This window comes from Vanellus vanellus, assembly GCF_965231255.1.
Source record: "Vanellus vanellus genome assembly, chromosome: 3".
Taxonomy (NCBI): Eukaryota; Metazoa; Chordata; class Aves; order Charadriiformes; family Charadriidae; genus Vanellus; species Vanellus vanellus.
Genome location: NC_138907.1, coordinates 128,281,507 through 128,308,353, shown reverse-complemented (window position 1 = coordinate 128,308,353; position 26,847 = coordinate 128,281,507). Strand labels below are relative to the sequence as shown.

Below are 26,847 nucleotides of genomic sequence, written 5' to 3'. Positions count from 1 at the left end.
GCTACCGTCTCTGCTAGAGATGCGGGAGCATTCGCTGGCAGACAGAAGCGGACAGATCAGTGGGGAAAGGAACACCACATCGCCAGTATAAAACTATCCACTTTCCATTCGTCCCTTGTCCCCAGGGAGCTTTTCACTCTCCCTCGCCATACAGTTTTTCTTCTCATAACCCTTCTCTCTCCTTCCTAACCCTTCGCGTCCTACAGCTCTCCCACGGGATTTGATGGCTGCAGCGTGCGGCGCCTTAAGAAACGCTCACTGCTGAAGGGTGAGGATGGGAACGTGGGAGCCTCAGCCACCGAGTCACTCTCTTAGCTCAGAAAACACCGAAATTCGTGAGCAAAGGCAGAACTTTACCTATAAAGGGCTGGCTACTGCAAGGAAAGGAGAGGGAGGAGTGTTGATACAGCACACGACTCCTCCTCCAGCCTACCCACGAGCCAAGGAGCTGGCAGAGCAGGCCCCGGACCGCGAGTGATGGCAGAGAAGGGACGATGAGTCCCAGCCGCTCTGTTCAGAGCTCCATCTAGCTGCACCTCGGTCCACCGGCCCAGCCAGCCCCGAGCGGGACACGGCGTGGCTGGAAACACGGAGAGACAAACAGGCACATGATTCCTCAGCCCAGTTTGCCATTTGTAGTAAACCAGTCATAAAATAGCGTGGATGCAGGACTGAGCCGTGCCACCATGTCAGGGTGGCACGAGACACGCGGCGTTGCGGTCAGTCTTTGCCGTAGCAGGAGGAGGGAGTGTCACCAACACAGAGGCGGAGGGAGCAGGTGGGGTCAGGGAAAGATTTTCAGGCAAAGATCTTTGTTAGGAGTATTTAGACCTTTGTTACGAGTGTTTCACAGTATCCCTGAGCCCTTCTAAAGGGTCATAAACCTCACCCCTGCCTCCCTCTACTGCTGCACCGCGGTACGTGCCAGCACCCCTCACGGCCCAGCAGGGACCTGGCTGCACAATGCGAGACACCCTAGCACCAAGCCTCAATTAATCATTTCTCTAATTGCAGAGAGAGAGAGAGAGAGAGATTCCTGATGCTGAAAAGATCATGTCTTATTTGCTTCCAGCTAGCCCCCACCCTACAGAAAGGCCACGGGGCTGGGTGCCGGGTTTTCAAGGACTGCAAACAAGTCCAAGGCCATAAATCGACAGGAACAAACTATCGCCGCGATTGAGACCGACAGCGTCCGAGTCTCTGGCTGCACTGGCTCGCCAGGCTCTCCCACGTGCGCAGAGCGCGCTAGCGCAGGCTGGGCTCTATCCATGAGCCTTGTGAAAACAGCATCCTGATCCCGCTGGGACCGCACCGGAGTCTGCGCTCCGAGTAAACGCAAACTAGGAAAGAGCAGCCCGTCCGTCTGAAGTGATCCAAGCTCGGGCTCACACCTTTCCTTTCTCAGCCCCATGATATTTCCCTCCCTCCAGCCACCCCGTCTCGCCAGTATTGCAAGAGATCTGTGCTCTTGTGCTAGGGACAAGTTACAGCTGCTTCAAAACCCAGTGCTGATTGCACACAACCCCTTCTATCATCTTTTCTCCCTCAGATATACGACAGCTTGCTCCCTTCTGTCCCCAAACTCAACCAGGAAGAACTCCCGTCCATCTGCCCACCCCACGCCCCCAGACAGAGCCCCGCACCGTCCACTTACGCGTGCAGGAAATGACGACTTCAGTGGGGAGACTGCAACAGAGATCTCCGTAAAGCAGCCTCGCGTTGAAGGGAAAGGTCTTGCTTTTACTTGACACGTTGTAATTAAAGACCAGCAAGTTACACAAGGAGTTCCTCTGCAAGGTTCCTTCTATCTGGTCTGAAAAGTGTTCCTGGAGGGACAAAGACATGAAAGCTAGGAAGGGAGTCCATTGGGACGGGTCCCCACCCTCCATACCAGCCCATATGCTCTGGGGCGGCTGTACGTCCAACAAGCCTTGTGCGGGAAAGACTTAAATAAACAAACGCTCCCGCGCACCCTTATGCCACATCCTTTTTATAAGATCACAGCTATTTCAGCTCAAAGACCTCTGGAGGGGAGGACAGCTTTGCGTTTGGCAGTAAGTTTTAAATGAGCAAGACATTCAAGTATGTGACAATCGGTGAAACGGGCAATTGAATTCATAATCCCGCAATAATTTGTGGAGTTCTAAAAACCAGAACTGTGAGTGATCCACATAAAGAAAGCTGCCCAGATTTGCCCCAGCACTTCAGAGACTCGGTACATCAAAGGGAAAAGGATGGGTGAACAGCACTGCTGCGGCCACTGGTACCTGTAACTGGTCTGCCTGGTACCTCCTCCTAACGTAAGCGTTCAGGTGGTCGGACAGGACAGACAAGAAGCGCCTGATGTCCGTCTGCAAGTACTTCTTGGCGATCTGCTGCAGGGGGATGAAGATGGGGACGGAGTGACGGTAAATCTGCACTTCTGGCTTGGTGAGCAGGTCCAGGTAGTAGGAATCCAAGTAGGTGCCCTCGTAAGCCGTGCTGATGCAGAAACACACTCCCCGCTTGGTCAGCTTCCCACTGATCCCTTGGGGAACCCCAGAGAGAGAAGGTTTACTCAGCGCGACTCTCACTCATCGCCAAAGGGCAGCTTTCCTGGGGCAACGCAGACTGCAAGAGGGGCTGCGTCCTCTTACTCGGCTAGCACAGGGAGCTCCCGAAGAGGATTAAAGACTTGCAAGGGTTTAGGGATGTAAAACACAGCAACTGTTTAATAAGGGACCTCTAATGAATTCAGCAGCTTAACGGTAGCTTAAATTCCCAATAAATGAGTTATGCTGCCAATTCAGACACAGTCCCAGCTCCAGTGCGCCAGGGAGAACAGGCTGCCCTGGGTGGAAGGTGGGAGCGGTTCACTGAACTGCAGGAGTGCTCACAGGTGGGCTCAGCCCACTTGCACCCAGCAGGACTCACATCCTCGCACCATCTAGAATTATAAAATGGTTTGGGTTGGAAGGGACCTTGAAGATGAAGTTCCACCCCCCTGCCCTAGGCAGGGACGCCTCCCCCCAGCCCAGGTTGCTCCCAGCCCCGTCCAACCCGGCCTTGAACACCTCCAGGGATGGGGCAGCCACAGCTTCTCAGGGCAACCTGCGCCAGGGGCTCACCGCCCCCACAGGAGAGAATTTCTTCCCAATATCTCATCCAAATCTCCCCTCTTCCAGTGTCAAACCCTTCTCCCTCGTGCCATGGCTCCCCTCCCTGACCCAGAGTCCCTCCCCAGCTCTCCTGGAGCCCCTTTAGGCACTGGAAGGGGCTCGGAGGTCTCCGCGGAGCCTTCTCTTCTCCAGGCTGACCCCCCCAACTCTCCCAGCCTGTCCTCCCAGCAGAGGGGCTCCAGCCCTCGGAGCATCTCTGGGGCCTCCTCTGGCCCCGCTCCAACAGCTCCGTGTCTTTCCTATGTTGGGGGCTCCAGAACACAGAGCAAAGGTGACTCTTGTTGGAAACCAACATTTTTTTAAAAAGTTCAGGAGCAGATGAAAAGAGGGTGGTGACCTTACAAGCTTGCTTGGAAGACCCAGACCACTGTCTATTTAACTGCCTAATTCCCAAAGATTTCATTCATAAGGTAGTTACACATTTTCCGACATCTAGACCTTAGTTTAAATTATACAGTTCAGTAAATAATAGTTCCCAGAACATCTCAGAGGCGTCCTGTGAAAGGCAGGGAATTACAAGGTTACTGCTCTTCCAACGTTTCCAGACTCTAAAGGCTCCAAGCACAACAGCAGCAACGTTAACAGGGAAGTTACACTTCACATCAGGCTCATTTCCAAAATTTAGCACCCCAGAAATGCACCCATTGGCAGAACACATGCAAACCATTACCTGTGAGGTAAAAGACCTCCAGCGTGGCCTTAATGCTTTTTATCTTCCACTCTAAAACAGCTTGAGCACTGGGCTGTGCCGGATTTGACACACCTCCTTCTTTCCCAAGTTGCTACAAAAGCCAGAAGAGAAGAGAGGTCAGAAATCACCAACATGAACATGTCACCTGCAGAGAACACAGTGAGGCTACAGAGAAATAATAACCTGTCTCTGAGAAAAGCGAGATGTCATTTCAAGCGGAAGAGGGGAGAAAAACCTCAAGAGAAGAGTTCAGAAATGGCCATATGACCTTGATCCAGCAGTTCTGGACCACACAGCACTGAAAACAGGGGACATCAGTATTATATGTCATTTTAAAAGGGAAAATTAAAAAAAAAATAGTTGATTCTATATGAATAAACTCAATAAATCCACCCTCTGAGAGCAGGAGCACACCAAAACTTGCTGCCAGATCTCTGCAGCAAGCCCATTCTCACCCCCTTTTGCTGCAGGTCCACTTTAGCCCGCAGCTCATCCCTCTGGAGCCTCAGCTCTTCCACTCTTGCTTTCAGCCTGGCCAGCTTCTCTTCTTGCTGCTCCATTTCCTCTTGCTTCATGGCTGCTTCATGAGCCCGTGCCTCCAGCATTTCCAGGTGAGCGAACACCCCTGCGAGGAAAAGCATGACACGCTCAAAAATCCAGGCTGTGATTATTAGTGGTCTGCATTGCGGTATCCAAAACAAAGCAGGTCCGGTGCAGATACATAAAGAAATCACTTACAACAGCTTTTCAAAGGGGCAGGGACAGGCAAACGAAGAGGCTTTGGGGAATTCTAGAGAGCCAGGCTGAGTGCCAGCAGACCCTAAACACTGCCCTGCACCAGCTAGCTAAGCTTCTGAAAAGCAGAGTGAGCTGGAAAACACACCAGTCCCGATTCCAAGAGATCTGCAGTTCCCAGTTTTACTTCTAACACAGTACACAGAGCAGTGAAGTGACTTTACTGAAGCCCCCATACCCTAAATTGGCTGAGAGTGATTCAAGGCACAAGTCAGCAAGCCAGTGGGTCACTTCTGGCCCCGAGCATTTTAGGGTTCACTCCTGCAGGAGAACACACTTTGCACTTGGATGTCCCGCACTCTGCACCCCAGACAGCTCACCATCTGGCGAGTACGCTTTCCCTTCCTCCATCTTCTCTCGCAACTCTCCTGCGAGTGAGGTGTCAGGCAGCAGCTCTCCCCGGTCAGGCTCCATCCCTTGGGAAGCGCTGACGTGGGGGCAGTGAGAGCTCTTCCTCAGGGACCTTCCTCTTCCTCCTGCTGCTGCAGCAGGACTCTGCAAAGCGCCGAAGGCAGGTCTAGCATCCGGGCTGGATCCACGCAGGGACGATCTGATGGGTGAAATGACGTATTATTAAACCTCATGAGGTCCAACGAGACCAACTACAGGGTCCTGTACAGCATTCGGGGCAGCCCCCGGTCCCAGCACAGCCTGAGGATGGCGGGATGGAGAGCAGCCCTGAGGAGAAGGACTTGGGGGTGTTGGTGGATGAGAAGCTCACCAGGAGCCGGCAGCGTGCGCTGGCAGCCCAGCGAGCCCCCGGCATCCCGGGCTGCATCCCCCGCAGCGTGGCCAGCAGGGCCAGGGGGGGCTGTGCCCCTCTGCTGCGCTCTGCTCTGCTCTGGGGAGACCCCCCCGCAGTGCTGCCTCCAGCTCGGGGGCCTCAGCACAGGAGAGACATGGAGCTGGTGGAGCGGGGCCAGAGGGGGCCCCGGAGCTGCTGGGAGGGCTGGAGCCCCTCTACTGGGAGGACAGGCTGGGAGAGGTGGGGGGTCAGCCTGGAGAAGAAAAGGCTCCGCGCAGACCTCCGAGCCCCTTCCAGTGCCTAAAGGCCCGACCCGACCCAACCCGGCCCGGCCCTCCAACGGCTCTCGCACTCACCACAGCAACCGGCGCTCAAACTACGCGCCTCAACGCCGCCGGAAGAACACCGCCTCCCCTGACGCCATTTCCCTCCGTTCGCCGTACAACAAAATGGCGGCGGCGCTGCCTTCCCCCCTCCACCCCGCAGCTCCCGGCATGCACCTCCCGGCAGGCTGTGCGGCCCCGTACGCCAGCATGGCGGCGCCCGGAGCAGCGGCAGCGACGGCGGCGCTGGTGCAGTACGTGGTGCTGAGGGGGGACCTGGTGCGGCCGCCGCGGTCGTGGCCTCTGGGCGCGGTGGTGGCTCAGGGCTGCCACGCCGCCCTAGCCGCCGCGCATGCGCACCGCCAGCACCCCGACACCCGCGCCTACCTGGAGCTGGGCGGCGCCATGCGCACCGTCGTGCTGGAGGTGCGCGGGGCAGGCCGGGAGCCGCAGGGCACGCCGGGAGCGCCGCGCTCAGGGTTGGGGGGCGGGCGGCGGCCATTTTGGGGCAGAGCCCTGAGGGGGTGGTGATGGTTTGCGGTGGGTCTGTGGGGGTCCGGTGTGTCCTCACGCTGCCGGGGAGTTGAACCGCGGCCTAGATTCCCCCGGGGGCCCCCTCCCCTGTGGCTGCTGGCCCTCCGGGCCCGGAGGTGCCGTTACTCCCCGAGGTGGACTCCTAGCGGCGGCCACTTCGTGAGGGGGCGATGGGGGCAGCCCCTGTGTGGGCGTGGAATCAGGCAAAGCTCTTTGCTTTAGCATGCTGAGCCAGGCGAGCTGTCTGGGGAAAAAAAAAAAAAACAACCTAACAACTGCATTTTTGAATGCTTACAACCTGTGTTGGCTCAAAACCCACAGCTCCTCCCCCCCCCCCCCCCCCCCCCCCCCAGTGCTGGCAGAGGCTGGTGGTGCGGCCAGGGCCTGCAAGAACAAAATGCCTTTTGGGTAAGATACAGAGTATGGAGATTGTTCATCCTCATACCTGCGTGCAGGCAGCTGGGCAGCTCCTTGTCCTGGCCGCCGTCCTCAGCAGGAGCTGCATTGCTTTGCCTCCTCCCTGCAGCTCTGGCATGTGCCACCTTGCACCCCAGCCCTCACAGCACACTTTGTCTCTCCCCAGGCCCCGGATGAAGGCGCCCTGACAGCTCTGGCAGAGACCCTGAAGCAGCACAGCATCGATCACGAAGTGTGGACTGAGCAGCCTGAGAACGTGGCCACCTGCCTGGCGCTCAGGCCCTACCCCAAGGACCAAGTGCACCAGCACCTGAAGAAGTTTAAATTGCTGAAGTGATGGGTCGAGGGCAGCTCTCCTCCTGGGCCGGAGCCGAGCTCACCCCAGTGCAGGTGCCGGGAGGAAAGCTGCTGTGTCTCGGGAGCGCTGTGCTAATGGCTCAGCAGCAGGTAGCTGTCTCCTCGCATGGTGATTGCGGTTACACGGTGTGAAACGCCTCTTTGGTGGGGAGGATTAAATGTTACTGTGTGCAAAGTGTGCCTGTGTGTTACGTTAACCTGCTCTCTGCGTGCAGTCTGCCTGCTTCGAGGTCTTGCCCCTGTCAGCCCAGGCAAACTTTTAGGTTCTGCCATACTTGAAAATATCTCTGGTGCTTTTTAGGGGTGACCTTTCCCTTGGACAGCCCTTTGAGCCTCTCTGTCTGTCCATCCCAATGGCTGCCTTCCCCACGCCTGAGCTCTGCAAGCCTGAGCTCCATAGCCGTACGGTGGCTCTGGTCCTCCCTGTGGATTTGGTGCCAGTTCTGCCGGCAGGGCTGTGTTCCCGGCGCCTCTCCCACCTCCGCCCCTCGCTCCGTGGCTGGGGAGCCACGCCGGATTGCTTTTTCCTCCCGTGCCAGCACAGCCGGTTTGTCCATGATTATATTTGCACTGAAGCGTGTGACAAAACCCCACTGCGAACAGCAGACGGCAGCATCGGCTGGTGAGCCAGGACTTGCTGCAGACCTCATTCTGCAGTAAAAATGTTTGAAATTAACCACTTGGTTAAAAAAAAAAGTGCATTTTCAGCTAGAAGTGCGTGTCCCACTTTTCCCTGTCCTGGTTGTGCTGTTAATGCCACTGTCACCCCCTGCTCCCCCGATTTTCCCCTTTTCCAGAGCTGACGGTGAGCACAGAGCAGCTCTTTGTGGCCTTCAAACTGTTTCTCTCGCTGCTCTCCGTCGCAGCCAACCCAAGCAGTGTTTCCACCTTGGTGTTGGGCACTGCTGATCGCCCCCACCGTGGTGCTGGGGAGCACTCGCCCACAAAACTGAGCACTGAACCCCCCCCAGGAACCCCCTGCTGTGGCAGGGCAGGATCCAGCCTGGATCTAAAACTGCCCCTGAGCCACTGTCGCAGCTGCCGGCCCCCCACCTTTGATAAAAAACCTGGTGTCACCGTGGGGAGCCGCACAAAAACCCACTGCCCACCATCTGTGCCGTGCTCCAGCGGTGAATTCGGTGACCAACAACCACACGCACGTTCTCTCTATATTTTCTCTACAGCGCTTTGGGATTTAAAAAGCCGGTTTTATTCACCAAGCTCTGCACACTGGCTGATTTCCAGCTCCCCAGTGTGACGAACCACGGTGACGGAGAGGGATTCCCGGTGCGAGGCCGGGGTGACCCCCAGCTGCCCACGCCTCCTGCCCCGGCGCCGCCACGGCATCCCCATCGGCACAGAAACAACGAAACGTTAGCTGGCAACTCCGGTTCTTTTTTTTTTTTTTTTTTTTTTTTTTGTCATCTTTTAACTCTTGCAAATGTCAATCAACAAAGCTACACATTTTTTTTCCACACACCAGCGCGATTTTTTAGAGAGGGAAAAAAAAAATATCCCCCGTAGCCGCCGCCATCGCCCCCTCCCCCCCATAAAAGTCAGCAGTGAATATTAAAAGCGACCCCCAACTAAAAGAGAAGAAAACAAATTTATACAGAGCTCAGAGCTATTTACAGTGACAGGCTTGAGGGGAAAAAAAAAAAAAAAGCTATCTCCCAACAGAGAATTCAATTATTATTATTATTTTATTATTATTATTTTAAATAGTTTAAGCTACCTCAGCTGTTAAACACAATCAAAGCAGAAAGAACCGACTGCTTAATTTTATTTAATATTTAATCAGAAAATTTTATCTACAATAATTGACAGACCCCTCCCCCCATCCTTCCCCCTAAAAATTATTGCAGTTTTTTCCCCAAACTGTTCTTTTTATGTCTTTTTTTTTTTTGTCTTTTTTGTCTTTTTTTTTCCTCCTCCTGTTGTAATATACACATTGTAGTCCCCCTCCCCGTTTCGCTCGGAGGCCTGAAACCAGCATAAAACATGGAAAAAATGGTGGGTCAAAATACTCTGGGTTTCTTTTTTTTGTGTTTTTTTTTGTTTGTTTTTTTTCTTTAAAACCGACAAACTCACAATTGCTAGAAAAAGCTGATTGTACGCACAAGCGGGCTGGGGCGGAGGGGAGAGAAGGGGTTTTGTTTTAAGCGTGAATAAAAAAACGGCTTTTCCCGCAGAAGTCCAGCGCCGATCCCCTTCCGTGCCCCGCGCCGAGACGTGATCAGTGACAGATCCAGCTGAAACTGAGATGCTCTTCCTCCTCCTCCTCCTCCTCCTGCCGCCGCCGCAGTCCTCCAGCTGCCTTCTCCCCCTCCCCGCCTCCCCGAGAAACCTTCCTCCAGATTAAGAAGCCAGCAAAATGATTACAAAAATAAGAATCATCTGTAATTTTGGCTCAAGAAACCGACTGTCCCGCCTCGGCGCTTTGCCGACATCCAACACTTTTTTAAAAAAAAAAAAAAGGAAACAAAAAGGGGGGGGAAAAAAGGCAGGGGAAAAAAGGGAGGGGGGAAGGGGGGAAAAGAGAAAAAAGGGGAGGGAAGGGAAAAAGGGGGGGGAAAAGGGTGAAAAAAAGGGGAAAAAAAGGGGGGAAAAACCCATCCCTCCCCCCCAAAAACCAAAAAAACCCCTTTTTGCTCCAAACACTACGAGCTGAAGAATGGCTGCGGGTTGAGATATCAAAAATCTCAGAAAAATATATAATATATATATTTATATATCTCTGTACGTCTTCTTATTTAAATTTCACATTCCTTGAAAAGCGATTATTCAGTCAGTAGCTGCTGAAGAAGGCTCTTCTGCTGGCCCGGCGGCGGCGGTGGCCCGGCGGCGTTTTTCGGGGTGCCCAAAGGAGCCGGCGGGTTGAGGTAGGGATCTCCTACCAGATTCACTGTACACTGTACGTCGGCAAAGACCTGAACCTGTTGTACCTGCTGGGACACAAAAGACAAGAGGGGATTTAGCGGGGCCGGGGCAGGGGCCGGCGGCGGCGGAGCTGGGAACTACGTGAAGTGGAAACTCACTAGAGACTTCCTCTAGTCTGGAGCCACCCCAGAGAAGAACTCTTCTGTCTTCTTGTCCTATAAAAAGAAAACCGCTGCAACTCATTCGGCTCGGCGAGGTTCATAACGTTGCTCATCCAAAAAAAAAAAAAAAAATTATGGAAAAAAAAAAGATTTTGGGGGAAAAAAAATACTCCAAAAAAACCACCCCCCGAGCTGGCATCCCCTGGGGGAAGGGGAGCCGCGGTGCGGTGGCCGTGCCGGTGGTGGTGGGGTGGCATCGGTGGTGAGCGTGGTCCAGCGCGGCTGTTTGATCAAAATTAAGAGGTTTGGTGTGTCTCGGCGGCGCTGCCGGCGCGTCCCTACGGGCTCTGCGAAACCAAGGCTGCGCTACGGGGGAAGGGGGAGGCGACGCCGTGACGCTGGTGGGTGTTGGATGAGATGGGGATGAACTGGATTGTCCCCGGGAGCTGGAGGCATCAGCGCCGGCGGGCGGCTGGGCACATTTTGGTGCTGCTCGGTGCTGCTCAGAGTGACGGATGCTGCCCCCGGAGCCTCCCCCCATCCAAATTTCCTCGCTCCACCGCATTTTACAGTGGCAGCCCAGCTGCACTGCGGCGGCGCAGGGGCCATCGGCCACTCCGGTGATGGCTGAGCCTAGGAAAGAAACCCTCCCCACTCACTGTCAGCCCAGAGCCGGGGTGAGGGGCGTTTAGCACCAACACTCATTTATTTTTCTAGCTCGGCCACAGCGCCGCTCTTCCATGCCAGCAACGAGGCCGAAAATGCTCACGGCAGCGGCACGAGATTTGATGCAAAGAGGGTCGGCGAGCAGTGCTGGCGTCCCCAAGGGCTGGCCGTCACCCAGCGCCGGTGGGACCACAGTGGCTTCGACCCGATCCTGCCAAGCGGGGCTGGTCCCAGTGGGAACCAAGCGTGCTGAGCCGGTATGGCCGGGGACGTTCAGCCTTTATGGGGAGGGGGGTTAAAAACCCGTGAAAACTCCTCGGGGTACCTGAGATGTGCTTATCAGTTTCTTACTGACCTGCGCCCCATCTGCTTCTGTTTTCAAAAGGTCAGTGGAGGAAAGCTGGTTGCAGTAAAGGCCCGCGGGTCTCAGCGCCGGGTCATTTACCTGTCAAAAGCAAGATCCAGGCTCAGCCGGGGCTCCTGGACGCTGGAGGGACACTTGCCACCCTCTCGAGCTGAGGTTTGGGGGAAATTTGGGGAGGGGATGCTCGTGGATGGGGCAGTGCCAGGGGACTGTGCTGCCAGCATCGTCCCTGCACCATGAGCAGCAGGACTTTGGGGGGCATCCCAGTGGGGAGGCCGGGACCTGTTTCACCTTTCTTCCCACCTCCTGCACCTTTGCCCAGGGGTGCTGCTGGCTCTGCAGGTGTCTCACCCCTGGGGAGCATGAAACGCCACCCGACTGCTTGGCGAGAGGGGTAAAAGCCGCCGGCTCAGCCCACGCACCGCAGCCAGCTCATGGGAGAAACCCTGCTCCCTCCTTGCCGAGCGCTGCGGCTGCTTCCTGGGAGGCTGCAAGCCCCATCCTGCAATACTCCCATACAAAACCCATGAGCCAAGCATGTCACCCAGCAGATGAATAGCATCGAGGCAAACCCTGGCAGCTAAAAAAACTGGAGGCATCTCAGTCTGGCCTAGGGAGGACCTCGCCAAAGGGCTGGTACTGCGGCAAGGTCCTGTATCCGACCATTCCCATTCCTCATCTTCAGCTTTCACAGTTCCCCAGGGGATGTATGGCTACAAACGGACCCACCGCCAGCCCACCGTGAGGGCTGGAGGTGTTGGAGATGCTTGGCACGTCCCTGCACCACTCCCTGCCAGGACACACAGGACACTCTGGGGCGCCAGTGGCCGTGGGCTCCAGCACAGCGGCAATGCCAGACCTTTGCTGCTTCCCCCTTCACTCCCTTCAGACACCGGTACCCCCAGGGCCAGAGAAGTGAATGCAGAACCCCCGGGAGGTGGCTGCCCATCCCGGGAGCAGGGACGGCACAACACTGACCTGCTCTGAGCACATGGAGTTCATCCCAGGCATCTGCAGCGAGTTCATCTGCATCTGTCCGGCCATGGGGTTCATGTTCTGGACGTTGGTGTTTCCTCCCGCCATGGAGACGGTGATGCTCATGTTGTTGTACATGCCCTGCTGAGCAGGCGCCGGCTGGCTCTGCCCCGCTTGGCTGAATACGCTGAGAGAGAGAGGGAAAACAGCGTTACCGTGGCGTACGTGGCGGTGGGAGGCACCTCGAGGTGTGTGCCGAGCCCCTGGGGTGGCCCGAGCCAACCTGCCTCCTGGTGAACTTTGAGATCACCTGCGGCAGAGAGCCGGCGGAGCAGGTGGGAGCCCTGCCAGTCCCTGGGGACAGAGGGAGGGACGGGGAGGCATTAGAGGTGCTGCCTGCAGGCATGGCTTAACCATCATGGCGGCTGGGAGGAAGGGAGGTGGCCGCTGCGGAGACATCCACCCTCTGCTCCTGCTGTAGCAGGAGGCTCCTCAGTGCAATGGGGTGGAGCAGGAGAAACACCAGTGCCAAGAGAGGGATCATCACAGGGCTTCGGGCTGGATGAAGGGTCAGTCAGATCAATCATAGAATGGTTTAGGTTGGAAGGGTCCTTGAAGATCATCCAGTTCCAACCCCCTGCCCTGGGCAGGGCCACCTCCCCCCAGCCCAGGTTGCTCCAAGCCCCGTCCAACCTGGCCTTGAACACCTCCAGGGATGGGGCAGCCACAGCTTCTCGGGGCAACCTGATGCCAAGCCCTGGTCTATGTGACACCGAGTTCCCCCCCTTCATGCTCCTTCCAGTGGCCTCCTCGGCACCCAACCATCCCCACTTCTGCTCCATCCAGGAGGACAGTCCTCCATTGCAAGGCAAGGTGAAACATCCCACCTCCAACAGAGCTCCCACCTCATCCCAGCCAGCCCAGTAATCCCCTGCTCTGCGCTGCTTGACCAGGACCGGTGAGCTAGGCTACCTTCGCAGAGCCAAGACACAAAGCAAAGCATCCCCCAGGTGAGCTCTTGGGTTATTTTCTTCCCCATTTCTGGCACTTGTTGCCTTTTTTTCATGAACCAGATTTGAGCTTCAAGTCTGGTGACTCTTCCCATTTGCTTCCCTACATCAGAGCTGGACACATCTTAAAAGGGTCACGCAGTGACCCGGGATTGCTGGTCTTGATTCAATTTATTGTCATATTTCCTAAGGTCACTTTCATGAGACATAATTAAGCCACTTGTTTAAGTAAAAGCCAAAGCCCTGCTTCATGTCTTACTCAACACACGTCATTTAAATGCTGTGGGCTTCTGGCTGCTTCCGAGGTGAAGACAAGGATAAGGTTGATGGTGACTTCTGAAGGACGTCATGGTAGGAGGACATGGCCGGAGCTCAGCACATATCCTCAGCCAGGTGTCACCTACAGGCACCACCACCCCTGCCAACACCCTACCAGGGGACCATCACTTTGGTGTCACCTTGCTGCCTTCTCTCTGTATCACCTGTGTGCTCCAGGTTACGCCCACTATGATCTTACTTGCTGTTCCCCATGGCTCCTTGCTGCCAGGTCTTCATGTCAGGAGACTGGTAGCCTGGTGTTGGCGGCGTCGGCTGCAGCATGGGGCTTTGCGAAGGCGGGAGCTGGGGTGACATCAAGGGGCTGCTGGGACTGAGCGATGGGGCAAAGGCGGGTTCGTTTTGCTGACCCATGCCTGGGGAAGGACAGACAGCGTCAGAGGTGCCCAGACCCCCACCAGCAGCCCCAATGCCCTCCTCCACCCCTGCAACTGCTGGCATTGAACCAGAAGCATCAGCCTTGACTCAGTCTCGGTGTCTCTGGTTTTCATTTTGAGCAGCTGCATCGCTCAAATGCCAACATTTTAGGGATGAAGGAGCAGGGAACACCCCCCCTCAAGTGGGTTCCATCCGCAAGTGTTCCTCTTTAGCACCACACCTGGCTGGAAAACAGCCAGGGTAATGATGAGACGGTGCCAAAGGAGGTTCCTGCAGGGCAACCACAGCCACACGGCAGTTTTGTCTACCCATCAGTGATGTCCACCTTGCTGAGACCCTGCACTGATGCTCGAACGTGAAGGCCTTCAAGATAGTGCCCGTCTGCACGCAGCTCTGCACCGGCTCACCCGTCTCATACGAGCGTGGTGCCCATGCGAGAGGCGTTAAGCTGCCTGCAGCTCATTTCAGCCATCTCAGCGAGGCCTTTTTCAGAGCGTATATATATTTAAGGAAGCTCAGTTTAGAGGACCACCTTGCAGCTCCGTTTTCAAGGAAAGAATTAAGGAATTATTTGCCCAAATGATACATTTAGTTTTTGGAGATTCATCCAGAAAAGGTCCCCTTGGGAGGTGGAGACCAGAGACCAGACTGGTATGCAGGGTGGGTCAGATGGCTGGGGATGAAGCCCGGGGGTGACGGGCGAGCAGGACTGACCCGCGGCATCCTCAGGGGGTCTCAGCTCTGCCCTCTGCCTCTCCCTCCCCACTGCCGGATGGCTTTCCAACGCAACCAACTGCTCCACGTACCTGATCCTGAATACTGAAAGATGTTCTGCTGCATCTGCGGGGTCATCCCGGCGCCGAACTGCCCTCCAACGCTGCCCATCATCCCCCGGTTCACCATGCTGCTGCGGTTCGCCAGCGCGGCCTCGGGGTTGGACGCCAACGGTGAGAAGGGACTGGTGGAGGTGGGAGGGTTTCCCGGGGTCGTACCGTAGTTTGGGGGGTAAGGGAACTGCTGGGGGGGTGCTTGGGGCAAACGAGCGGCTCCGATCTGTACCGGGAGCCCGGCAGAGGGAGGGAGGTTGTTTCCGAAGCTTTGCTGTCTCATCAGGATGGCTCGCTGCTGCATGAGCTGCCGCTGCCGGTGCTGCTGGCTGTAGAGCTCGCGCTGACGCTGGGCCAGCATCTGGGCGTTGAGGGGAGGCTGCAGGGAAGGAGGGGGATGCCCCAGTTATCACCATTACCCTCCGGTTCTGGCAAACAGTGCAGAGCCTGCCCTGCGCAAGAGCCGCGGGTGCTCCCTTTCCCTGACGCGGGGTGCCCATCCTTTGTTTGCAAGGAAAGCTGGAAAACTCCTGAAATGCTGTAAATCATCCCGTTTGCACTGCTGCAGGGCAAAGCAGGTTGGAGATATTAAAGAACAGCCTCTGCACGGGCTGAATGGCAAAGCTCCAGCAGCTGGAGCATCCCCCGAGCTGGGAAAGGAGCCTCTCCATCACCTCGCTGCCACCAACCACCTCCGTGGGACCCACTTCTTGTGCCCTCACTGGGATGTTGCCACATGCCACAGCCCAGGATCCCTGACCTCGACTCGTTTGGCTGCGAGCCCTTAAAAAGAAAACTCCATCCTACAAGCTCTTCCAAGACCATGGGCTCATTCCCCATATGGCTGAGCCAGATGTGTTGGAATTAAATCATCTGAAAAAACCTGAAAAAGCCATCAGCGGCTGAAATCGGAGCTACAACGGGAACCGTTTGGTCCCCCTCCCTATCACTAATGCTCCCCATGGCACATTAGGGACGTCACACCGCTTACTGAAAAGGCAAAGGCTTCTCCAAGAAGTGGAATAAAGTCACCAGAACTCAATTACGCTTTCCAACTTCTCATACCCAGCAGATGTTTTATCCACTTTAGTAGAAGCCAAACAAGAACTTTAGGGCCTGAGGATTTGCGGCATCAATAAGAAGATTCACTAGAGATTCTGGTATTTAAAGGATGGCATCTATTTCCTAAATATCCTTCTCAATTAATGTGTTGGCCCATTCTAAGCAATAATGAAGTACTTATACCTTAAGCAGGTGGAGGAGCTGGAATAAATGGTAAGCCAAAAAAACCCCGCAGCAGCTCGTCTTGCAGCCACCTCCCCACACGCGGGAGGATTTTTCTCTCCCATTAATGACAGAGAGGAGCGAGCAAGGCTGTGCCGACAGGGAGGGATCAACCCCCAATTTTTGCCAGCTGGAGGACCGTGCTGCATCCCTCTTACCTGCGGCGTGATCTGCTGCTGCATCCCCGCCCGCATGTTGATGCCCACCGGGGAATTGGCTGCAAACTGGTTGAGGATCGCTTGCCGGTTTTGATGGATCAGCTGGAGGGGAGAAAAAAACAAACAATCCAAAGAGACCTTCAAAACTCCGATGCAGGAGCTTCCCACCCATCCAATCCCTTCCGATTGGGATGCGCGGGCTGCAGGCAGGAGCGAGGGTCCCTCCATCCCACTGCCCGCAGCTCTGGGATGCAGAGGGGGAAGAATTACCTGCTGCTGCCCCTGCAGCCGCTGCTGCAGCTGAAGTCGCAGCTGGTTGGGGGCTGTCGGGGGTCTGTTGAGCGTCTGCCGGGGTTGCATGGCCATGTTGGTGGGGAAGGCGCCGCGGGGCGGCGGTACCTGCACTGGCATGGGTCCGAAGGACGGCTTCTGCCTGACCATGCCGGGGAAGGCGCCGGGGAGGTTGGTGGTGGGAGAGGCGGAGGAGTAAGGCTGGGGGTACATGCCGGGTTTCTGCTCCATCATGAGCGGTGGGGTGGCTTGTTGGGGCTGGAACCGCTCCGTCAGGGCTTCCAGCCCGCCGCCCTGGTGAAGGTAAAGAGGGAGGAAAATATCACTTTGGAGCTCCATTGGCACCAGACCCCTCCTGGGAGAGCTCGGAGGGGATGGAGGACGTGTCCGGCATGGGGCAGCTCGCTCGTAAGGATGCTGCTGCCTGTAACCCTCAACCCTGGGCCAGGCTCCAGCCTGCGTGAGCGCTGTGTCAAGGAGGGCATTAAACACCCGCTCCCTGGGGCTTAGCAAACCTTAAGAGGGATGGAAATTATTTCTTCTGGCTTGCTTGGGAGCAAAGACCAAGGCCAGGCTTTTTGGAAGGGCTCAGGGCTCATCTCCCTGGGCTGGCGGGGGTTGCGGGGTCACAGTAGGCGATGCTGCCTTCCTCTGCCTTCCTCTGCAGGGTTGGCGAGCACTGAGCTGCTCATGTGAGCTCCAAACAGCAGCAAACTCAGTGGAGTGACCTGAATATGGGAAATAGTTTGTGTTCTCCTTCCTTTCCTGTCTTTTTGCAGCCTCGGAGGCTCGGCTGGAGGAAGAGGGTACGGCATTTCAGGTCCCCATCTGCCCCAAGAGCACTTCGGACACAGGGCACCTCCAAGGACCTGAGCCATGGACCCCTGGGACTGGGAGAACTCATGGAGAAGCACAACCATCCTCCTGTGCTGCTCATGGACAGCCCTCGCCAGGAACTCACGGGAGACAGCGCCTTTTGGTCTATAGTACAGCCATTCCTGTACAAATGGGCCATATTACAGCTGGGGGATTATTTCCACACCAGCAAATCATAAGAAGATACTCTGTGCTGCTCTTGCTTGACTCAGGCCAAGAAATCTGGTGTTTGACCTATGAACCCCTGGAGAAGTAACACCTTGGGGCCAGAATTCTGCATCCAAGTCCCGTGGATTAAGAGAAAACTGTGTGAAGAGAAACCACACACACAAACCACCCCCCAAAATCCCACCACCTTTGGGATTTGGTTAGATGGTGCCCATCAAAGGAGTGAGGCTTGAAGGCAGGGATGAGGATATGGGAACAGTGGTGGGGGAAAATTGCTTGAGATAAATTAAGATGGAGCTTATATGGCTCAAGGACCAGCTAGCAGGACGTAAACCAGCAGCTTGTGGTGGCCAGAAACCACAGACGTGCTGAAATGAGGCTTTTTTACTCTTCTCTCCTCAAACTACCCAGTTTCCAGCCGCCTCCTGATTAAACTGGGTGCAGGTATCTCCAGCACTTCATCCCACCCTGTCTGCGGTAGCACGGAGAGGATGGTGGGTTTGGTGTAGTCAGAGTAAATCCCCAAACTCTGCCTGAGGGGATGCGAACCCCCACCTGCCTATAACATCCTGGAGGGGAACTATCAACATGTTTTCTTCCCAAAAATGCCTTTATGCTGACATGTTGGTTCTCTAAAGACATATTTCAAGCAAATATTTCATGGAACTATTCCAAATATTTGCGAGGTTCAGCTGAAGCCATGGAAAAAGCCCAACATTCCCATTAACAAAATGATCCCTGGATGGGAGCAAAGCTGGGTCGGGGTCCAAACATGAGATAATCCCCCCGAACCAGGTTGTCCTTGGCAGGGGAAACGCCAGATCGGCATGGGGATGCTTGGCAGCACTGGGAGCCATCCGAGGGCATCTCAATCCAGCGGTTCGATGCTGCCAGAGCCTCTCCGGTGCAGGAATGGGGTTGCTGGGGAGCTGTGCCAGCTGAGTCTGCAAAATCCTTGTGAAAACACTGAGCTGTTGCAGCTGCATCTTTGACAAGAGCATCTCTAGTACGAAGGACCAATGAAACTCAACTCCTTACCCTTAAACTTGCCAAAAAAAAAACCCGGCAGGTGGTGATTTTGGAGGCACAGCCTTGAGGAAAGGGACGTGGCAAATACCCGAGTGGGGAATCAACTCACTGACGGGTCCCTCATATCGCTGATGAAAAGATAAACCCTCCCAAGTAGGGCAGCGCAAGGCATCGCGTCAGGGCCACAGAAGATGTGCCACCTCTGGGCTTAAATGACACAGGATCGGGCCCAGAGCAGCCAGAGAGATTTGCTCTGAGAAGCTTCTTTCTTAGGACATCGCGTTTATTAACAGGCTTTTGATTCCATTCCTTGTTTTGGAAAAAGTGTGCATGTGAGCACAATGGGGCACAGAAAAAGAAACTACTCAAAGGCAAATCCCAAGCGATCCGTCTTGTTTTCCACGTCCCTTGCTGGCTCCCCTGCAGCCTGCCTCCTCCCCCTGCCATGCCCTGTTATTTAGGAAACCCCAGACCCTTCAGAGGCATCTGCCCCCACGGATATCTGCAAACAGGGAGTCTCCACCGGAGCTCAGCCGCAGAAACCAGGGCCCCAGCGCCATCCGAGTAAGGCAGCCCCACTAAAAGCAAACCTCCTTTTTTTTTCTTTTCCCCCTGCGGTTCAACCCGAGACAGAAGGGCAGCTGCACTGTAAGCCAATCTCGATAGTAAGGGCTGCACGGTTTCATACCAGCGAGGCCATTAGATATATTATTAGGCAGCACAACCCAGGCTCAGGAATCCCAGGCTGTGGGATTCCAGCTGGAAGGCTCCTCCGTGCCCTAATCCCCCCGGTAAGGTGGGGAAGCAGGACAGCCTGCCAGCTCTCCCCGTTACATGAGCCGCCCGGGGCTGAAACCACTCGGCCGCCTCTTTGCCAGGCTGCCGGTTCTCATGGGGGAATCGCGTTTGAAAAGCGGAGAAGTGAGATATTGTATTTCACGGGGCTGTTTTCCAGCTTTTTTGGCGGGGGGAGAGCACGGCGTGGTGTTAAGTATCGTCTCTCAATCTGATGCGCTCGTGTGTTCCCACTCACATCTGGCCTCCCGTTACCACCAGATGTTGGAAATCCTCCGCCACGCTCACGTCAAGCCTCAGCATCTGGCCCCATATGTGACCTCCAGTAAGTCCCATGAGCGGTTTCCTCTTTACCTGGACCAGTTTGTCGATCCCAAGAGCTCGATCCAGCTCGGCCAGCTCCGTCTCGTCTTTGCCGCTGAGGAAGGAGACGAGCTGCTCGAGCAGCGCTTTCTCGTCGTTCCGACCCTCCGGTGTGGTGGGAGGACACAGGAGCTCGTCCAGCTGCGAGGTGATGCACTGGCTGCAGAGAGAAGAAGCCAAGAGGAGGCACGTTAAGGTTTAGGAAGCAGGGAGGAGGCTGAGCTGGGAAATGCTGGAGCGACACAGCCCCTGCAGCCACGGGGACTCGCTCCCACCCCGCTGCATCGTGCAAACCCCACGGGATGCAGCCTCGTCCCCCGGCTCCGACACCAGCTGAGCCCGCTCAAGCTCAAGCCCCGTGCCAAAACCTGCTTGTAAGGATGTACCTCTCCAGGAAACAAAGCCCAGACAGCGTTTCGGTGAGGTTTGGGGAAGAAGACTTTGGTGCTTCTGCAGGCTTTGCTCCCGCAGGCGTTTTGGGCAGGACAGCGGGAGGCTGAGCAAAACTTCTGCCGGCACGAAAGTGGGGAGGTTTGGATGGAGCCGGAGCAGCTGGAAGCAAAGCAGCTGAAGGCAAAGGGGAACCTTTGAGCTGCAGAAATAAGATTTCTGCAACGCTCGCTCAATATTCTTTGGGAATAAGATTAATATGTAATGAGAGACATTCCAATGACATGACTAATTGGAGTCAATCGGATTTGCTGGGTCTGACACGCCGAAGAGAGCCGTGGCACATCACGCTCGCAGAGAGGCACAAAGGCGAGGGCTCGAACATGCCAGCAGTTCTCAAGCAGCAGACATGTTTATCCTTTTAGCTCCAGATGAGGACCAGATGTACAGTAAGGAACTGAAGCCAATCCGACCGAGACCGCTGCAGCCAACACACGCAGCCTAATCCAGGGAAAAGAAATACTCGGCGCTGGGATTTCTTAAATTGCAGAGTGGGAGCAGAGAGGGAAGCGGGGAGACAGAGGTGAAAAGTGGGGCCGGTTTCGCTCCGTGGCCAAGGTCCCCGCTACTTGCCACTGGTACCAAACCCAGCTTCTCAGTGCCAAGACCGAAGGACAAAGTTTACTGCACAGACATGGTTCTTGCGCAGGAAGGGGAGGACAGACTCCTTCTCCACCTTAACAGGCAGGTAGAGGAGAAATGCAGGTTGGCACCATCTCTTCAGCCCATGCAGACCTCTGCATGGATGGCAAAAGTTGGTTTATAAAGAGATTGCGGCGACAATACAACCTTGATATAGTAAATAAACCCCCAGCGCATCCTGCTCTGCAGCCCAATCCAGCCTGCAGAGCCTTCCCCACCCCTCCTCTCCTCCAGCACTGTGCCATGGTGGGGTTCAGATGGGTCTCTGGCAGGTAATGGAGGGCGAAGGAGATCCTGGACCCCATGCATCATGTCCCCAGTTTTCTATCCAAAGGTTTTCTACCCACCGCAACCCTTCAGGGTTGCTTTTTTAAGGCAAAAACTGATTCTGCATGCGGTGAGGAGAAGTTTGGCTACTTGCAGAGATGGTGTCAAATGCTGCTTGAGGTCCCGTAAAACATCTCCCTGGCACAGCCTCCAAGCACCACTCTGGAAGGGTGCAAGTCTCCGGCCCTGCACAGATGTCCTAGAAACCTCAGGCATCTCAGATGGCACTGGCTGCCAGTGCTGAGGCAACCAAATCGGGCCCTGGATGGTATGTTTGACCTTGGGGGATTAGAGGAACATGTGCGAGAACAGCGACCTGGACTTGGTTCGAGATGCCTTGGACCTGGCCCAAGGTGTCCCTCTTCTGCAGAAGACACACGAGCATTTATGCCTGAGAGGGGATGTTGTAGTGGTTCCACTTTATCAAGAGGCAAAGGCACGGGAGGATTTGGGGAATGGGAGAATTTAAAAAGGAAGCTCCTGTTCCCCAGCACGCCCGGTGCTGGGAGATCTGGGTACCACCACCTCCTCAAACAAGGCCAAGAACTCAGCCCACCTCCAGCTAACATGAACCTCCCAGCTGGGAAACCTTTACAACCCCCAAAGCAAAAGCTCTGCTGCTTTGATCTATAGCTGAAATATATTTCTCAGTCCTGTAATATCTGCAGTCCAAAGGCACTGTTTCCTCCAACTGTGGTCTCTGTCGGGTGGACAGGCAGCTGCTGGGACTGTGGGCGTATCCCAGGGCGAGCGTGTCCTCCCCAGTTGGTGCACATCTGCAGGTCTTGAGAACCGAAGCCTAGAGGCTTTTCCGCAGCAGAATCTCTTCTCTTGGCTGCAGTGGAAGCGGGGTTTTATAGCTTATCACTATGCCACTAGATGGAAGTGGTTAGACCCCACCAAGATGCTGCCAAGGCAGGTCTCATCCATGGAGCTCCATCAGACCTCAGTAACCAGAGGGAACTGAGCTGGGAACCAGCTTCTTCCAGTGTTGCCTCTGCCCGCCGCCTCTGGCAGGAACCACCTGTACCTGGAGAACGTAACTCAGGAGGAACGGATGCTCACCAGGACGAATAGCCCTCTACCTCTCATCTTGCTGTCATCTTGTGGCCCCGGTCCATGTGTTGGCTCTACCGGTGGCTCCACCGTGTGCTAAGCCCAACCTTGCCGGAGGGAGCCAATGGAGCCATGGGAAGTCCTACCACGCAGCATTGTTTTCCTTGCTTTCTCCCCCTTCAAAGCCGAAAAACTCAAATACTACCTTGTGAAACTTTAGCCAGGCTTCAGCTTTGAAGTGTGGTTGAAACCAAATGCAGGGACCATGCAAGATTTGTTATCTCCGCATCTCACCAGGCTTCGGGCAGATGCCACTGCTCCATGGATCTCACCTTGCACCTTGTGTCCTGGCACGCTGTTCTACCCTGAAAACCACCCCCAGGAGCGACTCACTCATGTTTTTCCCACCCGAGGAGTCCCGGTATGTTGCTGCCCGATGTTTCTCTCCTTGACACCTGCAGAGGTCCCAAGCCTTCCACGCCAACCTGGGTCCTCACTCAATAATCCTGCTGCAAAGGGTGAGCTAGAAGAAAATCCCGCTCCCTTCCTCCCAGCTGCGCTGGCTGGGGAGACAAAAATGTCCACAGCCAACCAGTCTGACTCAGTGCTCGGAGCACAGGGCTGCTGAGTAAGGTAAGGTCATTTTTACCCCATAAGCAGCATTTTAAGGAACATTCGTAGCTTAAAGATCAGATTGATTTTCCTAGCAGCTCTGCCCTTTGCCAGGTGTGCCCCCATGGATCTTATCCCCACAAACTAATGACACCGCCAAGGCTTAAAAGGAAAGTTACTTCCTTGCGGCAAGGACTCAGGCTGGCGTAAATGCTCAATTAAATGGGGATTTGTTTTATCTCCCAGCTCTTTCGAGCAACAAGAGGCAGAGTCCTTCCAGCAGAAGTCCAAGATCTAGTTGCAGCAGCAGAGACCACTTAGGAAACTCTCTTTGTGGGCTGAGAGCTTTTAGAAATTAATCCAAACTTAGCCCTGAGAACAAGATGTTTGGCTACTGGCTTGCTCAGATACAACTCTTACATGTGTCTTCTTCATGACTGGAAAACAGAGACTGTGCTCATCTGCTAAAGACTTCAGTTAATAGAGGAAATTCCGCCTCTCCGCAGAGCAGGGCTGGGCTTTGGCAAAAGGATCCACGCAGAGCTCATCAGTGCTGACTCTTACACCAGGCACCAGAAGCCCTCCCCAGGCCAGGGGGAGGATTCACCTCTCGTCCTCATCAAATCCATCTCCTCGAGCCCTGCTGCCAGTGCTGCTGCCCCAACGAGGACTTTGGGGTGCCCCTTGGCTGGTAGGGCATCAACCACCGAGCTCCACCAGCAGGGCTCACCACCCTTCTGACCTCCCGTCCCAAAATATCTGACCTACGGCCTCCTCCAACCTGTTTATAGCCAAGGAGTGACCTTGTACTTTGGGCAGGTGATGACCCCTTGGCTGCTCCATGGGGCAGGAACCCAAAAAAGGTGGTCACAGGACCGGAGGGGGTTACTTGACCTTGGATTACATCTGTGATCATTTTAGCTGAAGCCGAACACATGGGAACTACAAAGAGCTGCAATCATGTGAAAACACAAAATTGTCCTGTGGTTCTCCAGATCCCACCAGTGGCCCCGCCAAAAAGGAATGTTGGAGAACACCAACCCAAATATTGGCTGCAGCATTGGTAAGGGATACTGGGGACTTGCAGCATCCTTGGCTCTGCTATGGATATATGGCCACTGTGTGATGATTCTATGATGACTCTGTGATGATTCTATGATGATATGGGATTATTCAGGTCCAGACATACCCTGGATGTCTCCCCCGATCCCACCTTCCTTGTCTACTCACATGCTTGTCACTAGAGAGAGAACAGACGTCATCTCTCACACTGTAGCACCCTTCACATCCCATGTCCCAGCACTTTATGGTATCAGCAGCAACCACCACCACTGTGCGGCAATGGGCAGTCCTGCTTGTCCCAGTTTGCACTTGCCGGGATTCCAGGCAGGCAGCAAAGCAAGGCCACGTCTCTTTGACCCCAGCAGCTATTGCCAGGACATCCTGATGTTCTCCTGGGAGAGGTCGGGAAGCCACCAGCCCCATGATACTTACTCTTCGGGTTTATTCAGCGCCCCTCGATTCATGGCTGCCATGCTGTTATCCGTCCAGGGGATCTGCTCCCCCATTCCCGGCTGTCCAAACTGGTGATCCGGCACGCCCATCTCCAGCTCAGGCATTCCTGGGGGAAAAAGGAGGATGAGGGGAGGAAAGGTTAGTGCGTGGGGAGGAATGGGGTGCTGCCGGGGAGACTGGGCAAGCTCAGAGCAACAGGAAACCAACAGTATCCTAAAACATCCCAAAAAGGGATGCCAAGGTTCACCAGTTAGTGCTCTTTTCAACCCAAGGTTACAGATACCAGGTGTGGTTTCCTAACCATTAATTATGAACACGAGCTCCTCGGTGAAAAGCTATGGAGATACTGCACACACAGCAGATACACATGACCCTGCGTACCCAGTATGTGCAAATGCTGTTAAAATGTTTCCCTTTTCAGCACATTTCCAGCAAGACTTTCAAAATTTAGTCAAGTTAGAGGGTTTCTTCTTGAAGGCAAATTGTTACTACCAAAGATTTCAGCTTAAAAAATAGCCCACACCCATTAGCGTCTTCTGCCTCTCTTCTGGAGAAAAGTTAATTTGCACAGGGAAAGGAGCCAACGCAATTAAATTAAGTTGTAGCAGAACTTGGAGCCCAAGCCCAGGACAGGGAGATTTATGAGGCTGGAGACTTTACGTCATCCCACTTGAGATCAGAATTGGGACTGAAGATCAAAAGGCACCTCAGCCAAACCAGCCTGTGGAGATCCAGGGAGATGGAAGCCGGAGGGGTAAAGCATATTTCTGGCCAGGGTGGCATCTCTGCCCCACCGGGATGGGCTATCGGTGGCCGCCCCTATGCCAAACTCCCGAGTTTCTAAGCAAAGTACTCATGAAGGCGTTTGCTAAAGATGAAAATCTCTCTTCTTTTAACCAAACTCAGTTGTGCCAGTTCTTCTCCCAATAAAATATGTTATTTGCTTGATTGCCCAGTGTCTTCACTGTTGTCACAAAGAGTCACCAGTTTCACATGCCACCTGGACCATGGGGTCGGTTTCGAAAAAGAGAAAATAAGAGCCCTACAGAGAAAAAGGGGGGGGAATTCCAGCTCGGGGATGCTCAGCATCCCAGTGCATGCACTGGCAGAGCAGCTCCTGCCCAGCACTCCTCTGTTTCTCAAAATTTCTTAAAAAAAGCCTTTAAGGTTGCTTGGCAACAGGCAGATCCCGGCAGTGCCAGCGGCAGCCACGGCAGCTCCAGCTGGGCCAGGGAAGCTTATGGCACAGTCATGGTGCAGCCCGTCCCCAGTCCTTCCTCGACTCGCCCCAAAACGGTCCCCGGGCTCATTGATGCTGAAGGTTGCAGATTTTCCCAAGCACAGCATCATTTACCAGGGTGTGGGTGACCCTCCTCGAGGCAGCCGGATCCGGCCGTAGCTTAACGGGTATCAGGGCAGGATGTAAAATACTAATATTATACAGCTGCGACTGCTGCAATGACACCATGTGCAGGGCTGATTGCTGCCTCCCCTCCTGGAGGGGACTCGGAGGAGGATGAAAGCTTTCTTGTGATGCTCTCCTTGTTGAGAGAAGCTGTCCAAACCAAAAGCTCCATGCGATCCAGGTGACTGGTTGCATGCAGGGATACCCAGAGTTATAGCAAGCACTGGCCATGCGCATCCCGCATCCGTGGGCTGGTGGGAAGGGTGGCAGTCCCACCCCAGGAGCACGGCCAGATCTGTGCTCCGAGGCGAACGGTGCACAGGATGCCAGGCTGATGCTGTCCTGGAGCCTGGCCACCATCAGAGTGGGGACAGTGGATGAATCCGGCAGCTGTTCTAGTCCCATGCTGCTGTCATGAGAAGATGAGATCTGGGTTACTTGCTTTCTGCATCTGCAGTCAAGCTGTTGTACAGCCCCAGTGCACGGTGGCAAGCAAGGTCCCTCTTCCAGATCATGTTTAGCATCACTTGATGCATCGAGAGAAGCGAAGGAGGGCAGAGAAACAGCATCCGTGACTCTCTGGACCCCAAGCTGCCAAAATGGTTCCCGGCGAGGTCTGCGGTGTTTTGCCATTGGCGATTTCAGCAAGGTGAGGTGAGACTGTTGCTTCTGCAGCTCTTCTCCTGATACACTGCCTGTGCTCCCATCCTCGTGGAAATTAAACCTCGACCAGTGGCCGGGGAGCCTGAGCCACCACCACCGCTCAGGCAAGGGATGCAGCCTCCTCTGACTGCCTCCCTGGGAGCCGGGATGGACAGAAAAGTCTTTCTTTCATCCGAAACTGTACTGACGTGAAAAAAGAGAGAAGAACAAGCACAGGTTGGAGGCTCGCTCCTTGTGAAAAACTGCTGGTGAACAGCAATGCTCAAGCTCTACCCTGCGACGCCTTTTCTCCAGTGGGATTCCCTGGAAAGCCTTAGCATAACCTGGAGAAGGTGGAGAGGAGCGGATGCCCGCAGCCGTTCTTACCTGTGTCGGGTGGAAAAGGGTTTGGTGCGGTCACCGTGCCCCTGCCCTGCTGGGACGGCCCACGGGCGTGCGGGCTGCTGCCGTTGCTCGCAGGACAAGGAACTGGCCTCAGCTGCGCTGGCTCCAGGGGGTCGCAGAACTCAAAGGGGGCCCGACCAGCCTGCACACCCTGCCCGCTGTTCATCGCTGGAGATTCATTAAATTATTTAAAAAAAAAAAGAAAAGAAAAA

At 54.9% G+C, this 26,847-nt stretch overlaps 3 protein-coding genes across 4 annotated transcripts in view; 1 reads left to right on the top strand and 2 right to left on the bottom strand.

The window, feature by feature from the left end:
- Positions 1–1,583: 1,583 nt before the first annotated feature.
- On the bottom strand, positions 1,584–4,995 carry CENPO (centromere protein O; the record flags this gene model as incomplete). The annotated part of the gene is made up of 5 exons (XM_082480778.1): positions 1,584–1,826; positions 2,268–2,527; positions 3,829–3,940; positions 4,305–4,474; positions 4,965–4,995. The coding sequence occupies 5 exons, from the start codon at positions 4,993–4,995 to the stop codon at positions 1,584–1,586; spliced, it is 816 nt and encodes a 271-aa protein (XP_082336904.1).
- Positions 4,996–5,883: 888 nt separating this feature from the next.
- Positions 5,884–9,786, top strand: PTRHD1 (peptidyl-tRNA hydrolase domain containing 1; the record flags this gene model as incomplete). Of its 2 annotated transcripts, XR_014268916.1 has the most annotated exons (3): positions 5,884–6,138; positions 6,830–7,110; positions 9,213–9,786. XR_014268916.1 is itself a non-coding variant. In XM_082480206.1 (2 exons), the coding sequence occupies 2 exons, from the start codon at positions 5,884–5,886 to the stop codon at positions 6,998–7,000; spliced, it is 426 nt and encodes a 141-aa protein (XP_082336332.1). In that variant the 3' UTR covers positions 7,001–7,195. The 2 variants fall into 2 exon arrangements, 1 of the variants encoding a protein (XP_082336332.1); XM_082480206.1 differs by lacking the exon at positions 9,213–9,786 and having other exon boundaries at positions 6,830–7,195.
- A 10-nt stretch (positions 9,787–9,796) lies between these two features.
- Positions 9,797–26,847, bottom strand: part of NCOA1 (nuclear receptor coactivator 1) — a gene marked incomplete at its 5' end in the record, with an annotated part of 66,449 nt that continues 49,398 nt past the window's right edge. The window contains 10 exons of the mRNA XM_082480777.1: positions 9,797–9,965; positions 11,083–11,172; positions 12,070–12,253; positions 13,594–13,768; positions 14,597–14,996; positions 16,060–16,161; positions 16,330–16,644; positions 19,573–19,741; positions 24,163–24,289; positions 26,618–26,803. Coding sequence (XP_082336903.1) covers positions 9,801–9,965; positions 11,083–11,172; positions 12,070–12,253; positions 13,594–13,768; positions 14,597–14,996; positions 16,060–16,161; positions 16,330–16,644; positions 19,573–19,741; positions 24,163–24,289; positions 26,618–26,803 — 1,913 coding nt within the window. The 3' untranslated portion in view covers positions 9,797–9,800. The remainder of the gene's footprint in view (positions 9,966–11,082; positions 11,173–12,069; positions 12,254–13,593; positions 13,769–14,596; positions 14,997–16,059; positions 16,162–16,329; positions 16,645–19,572; positions 19,742–24,162; positions 24,290–26,617; positions 26,804–26,847) is intronic.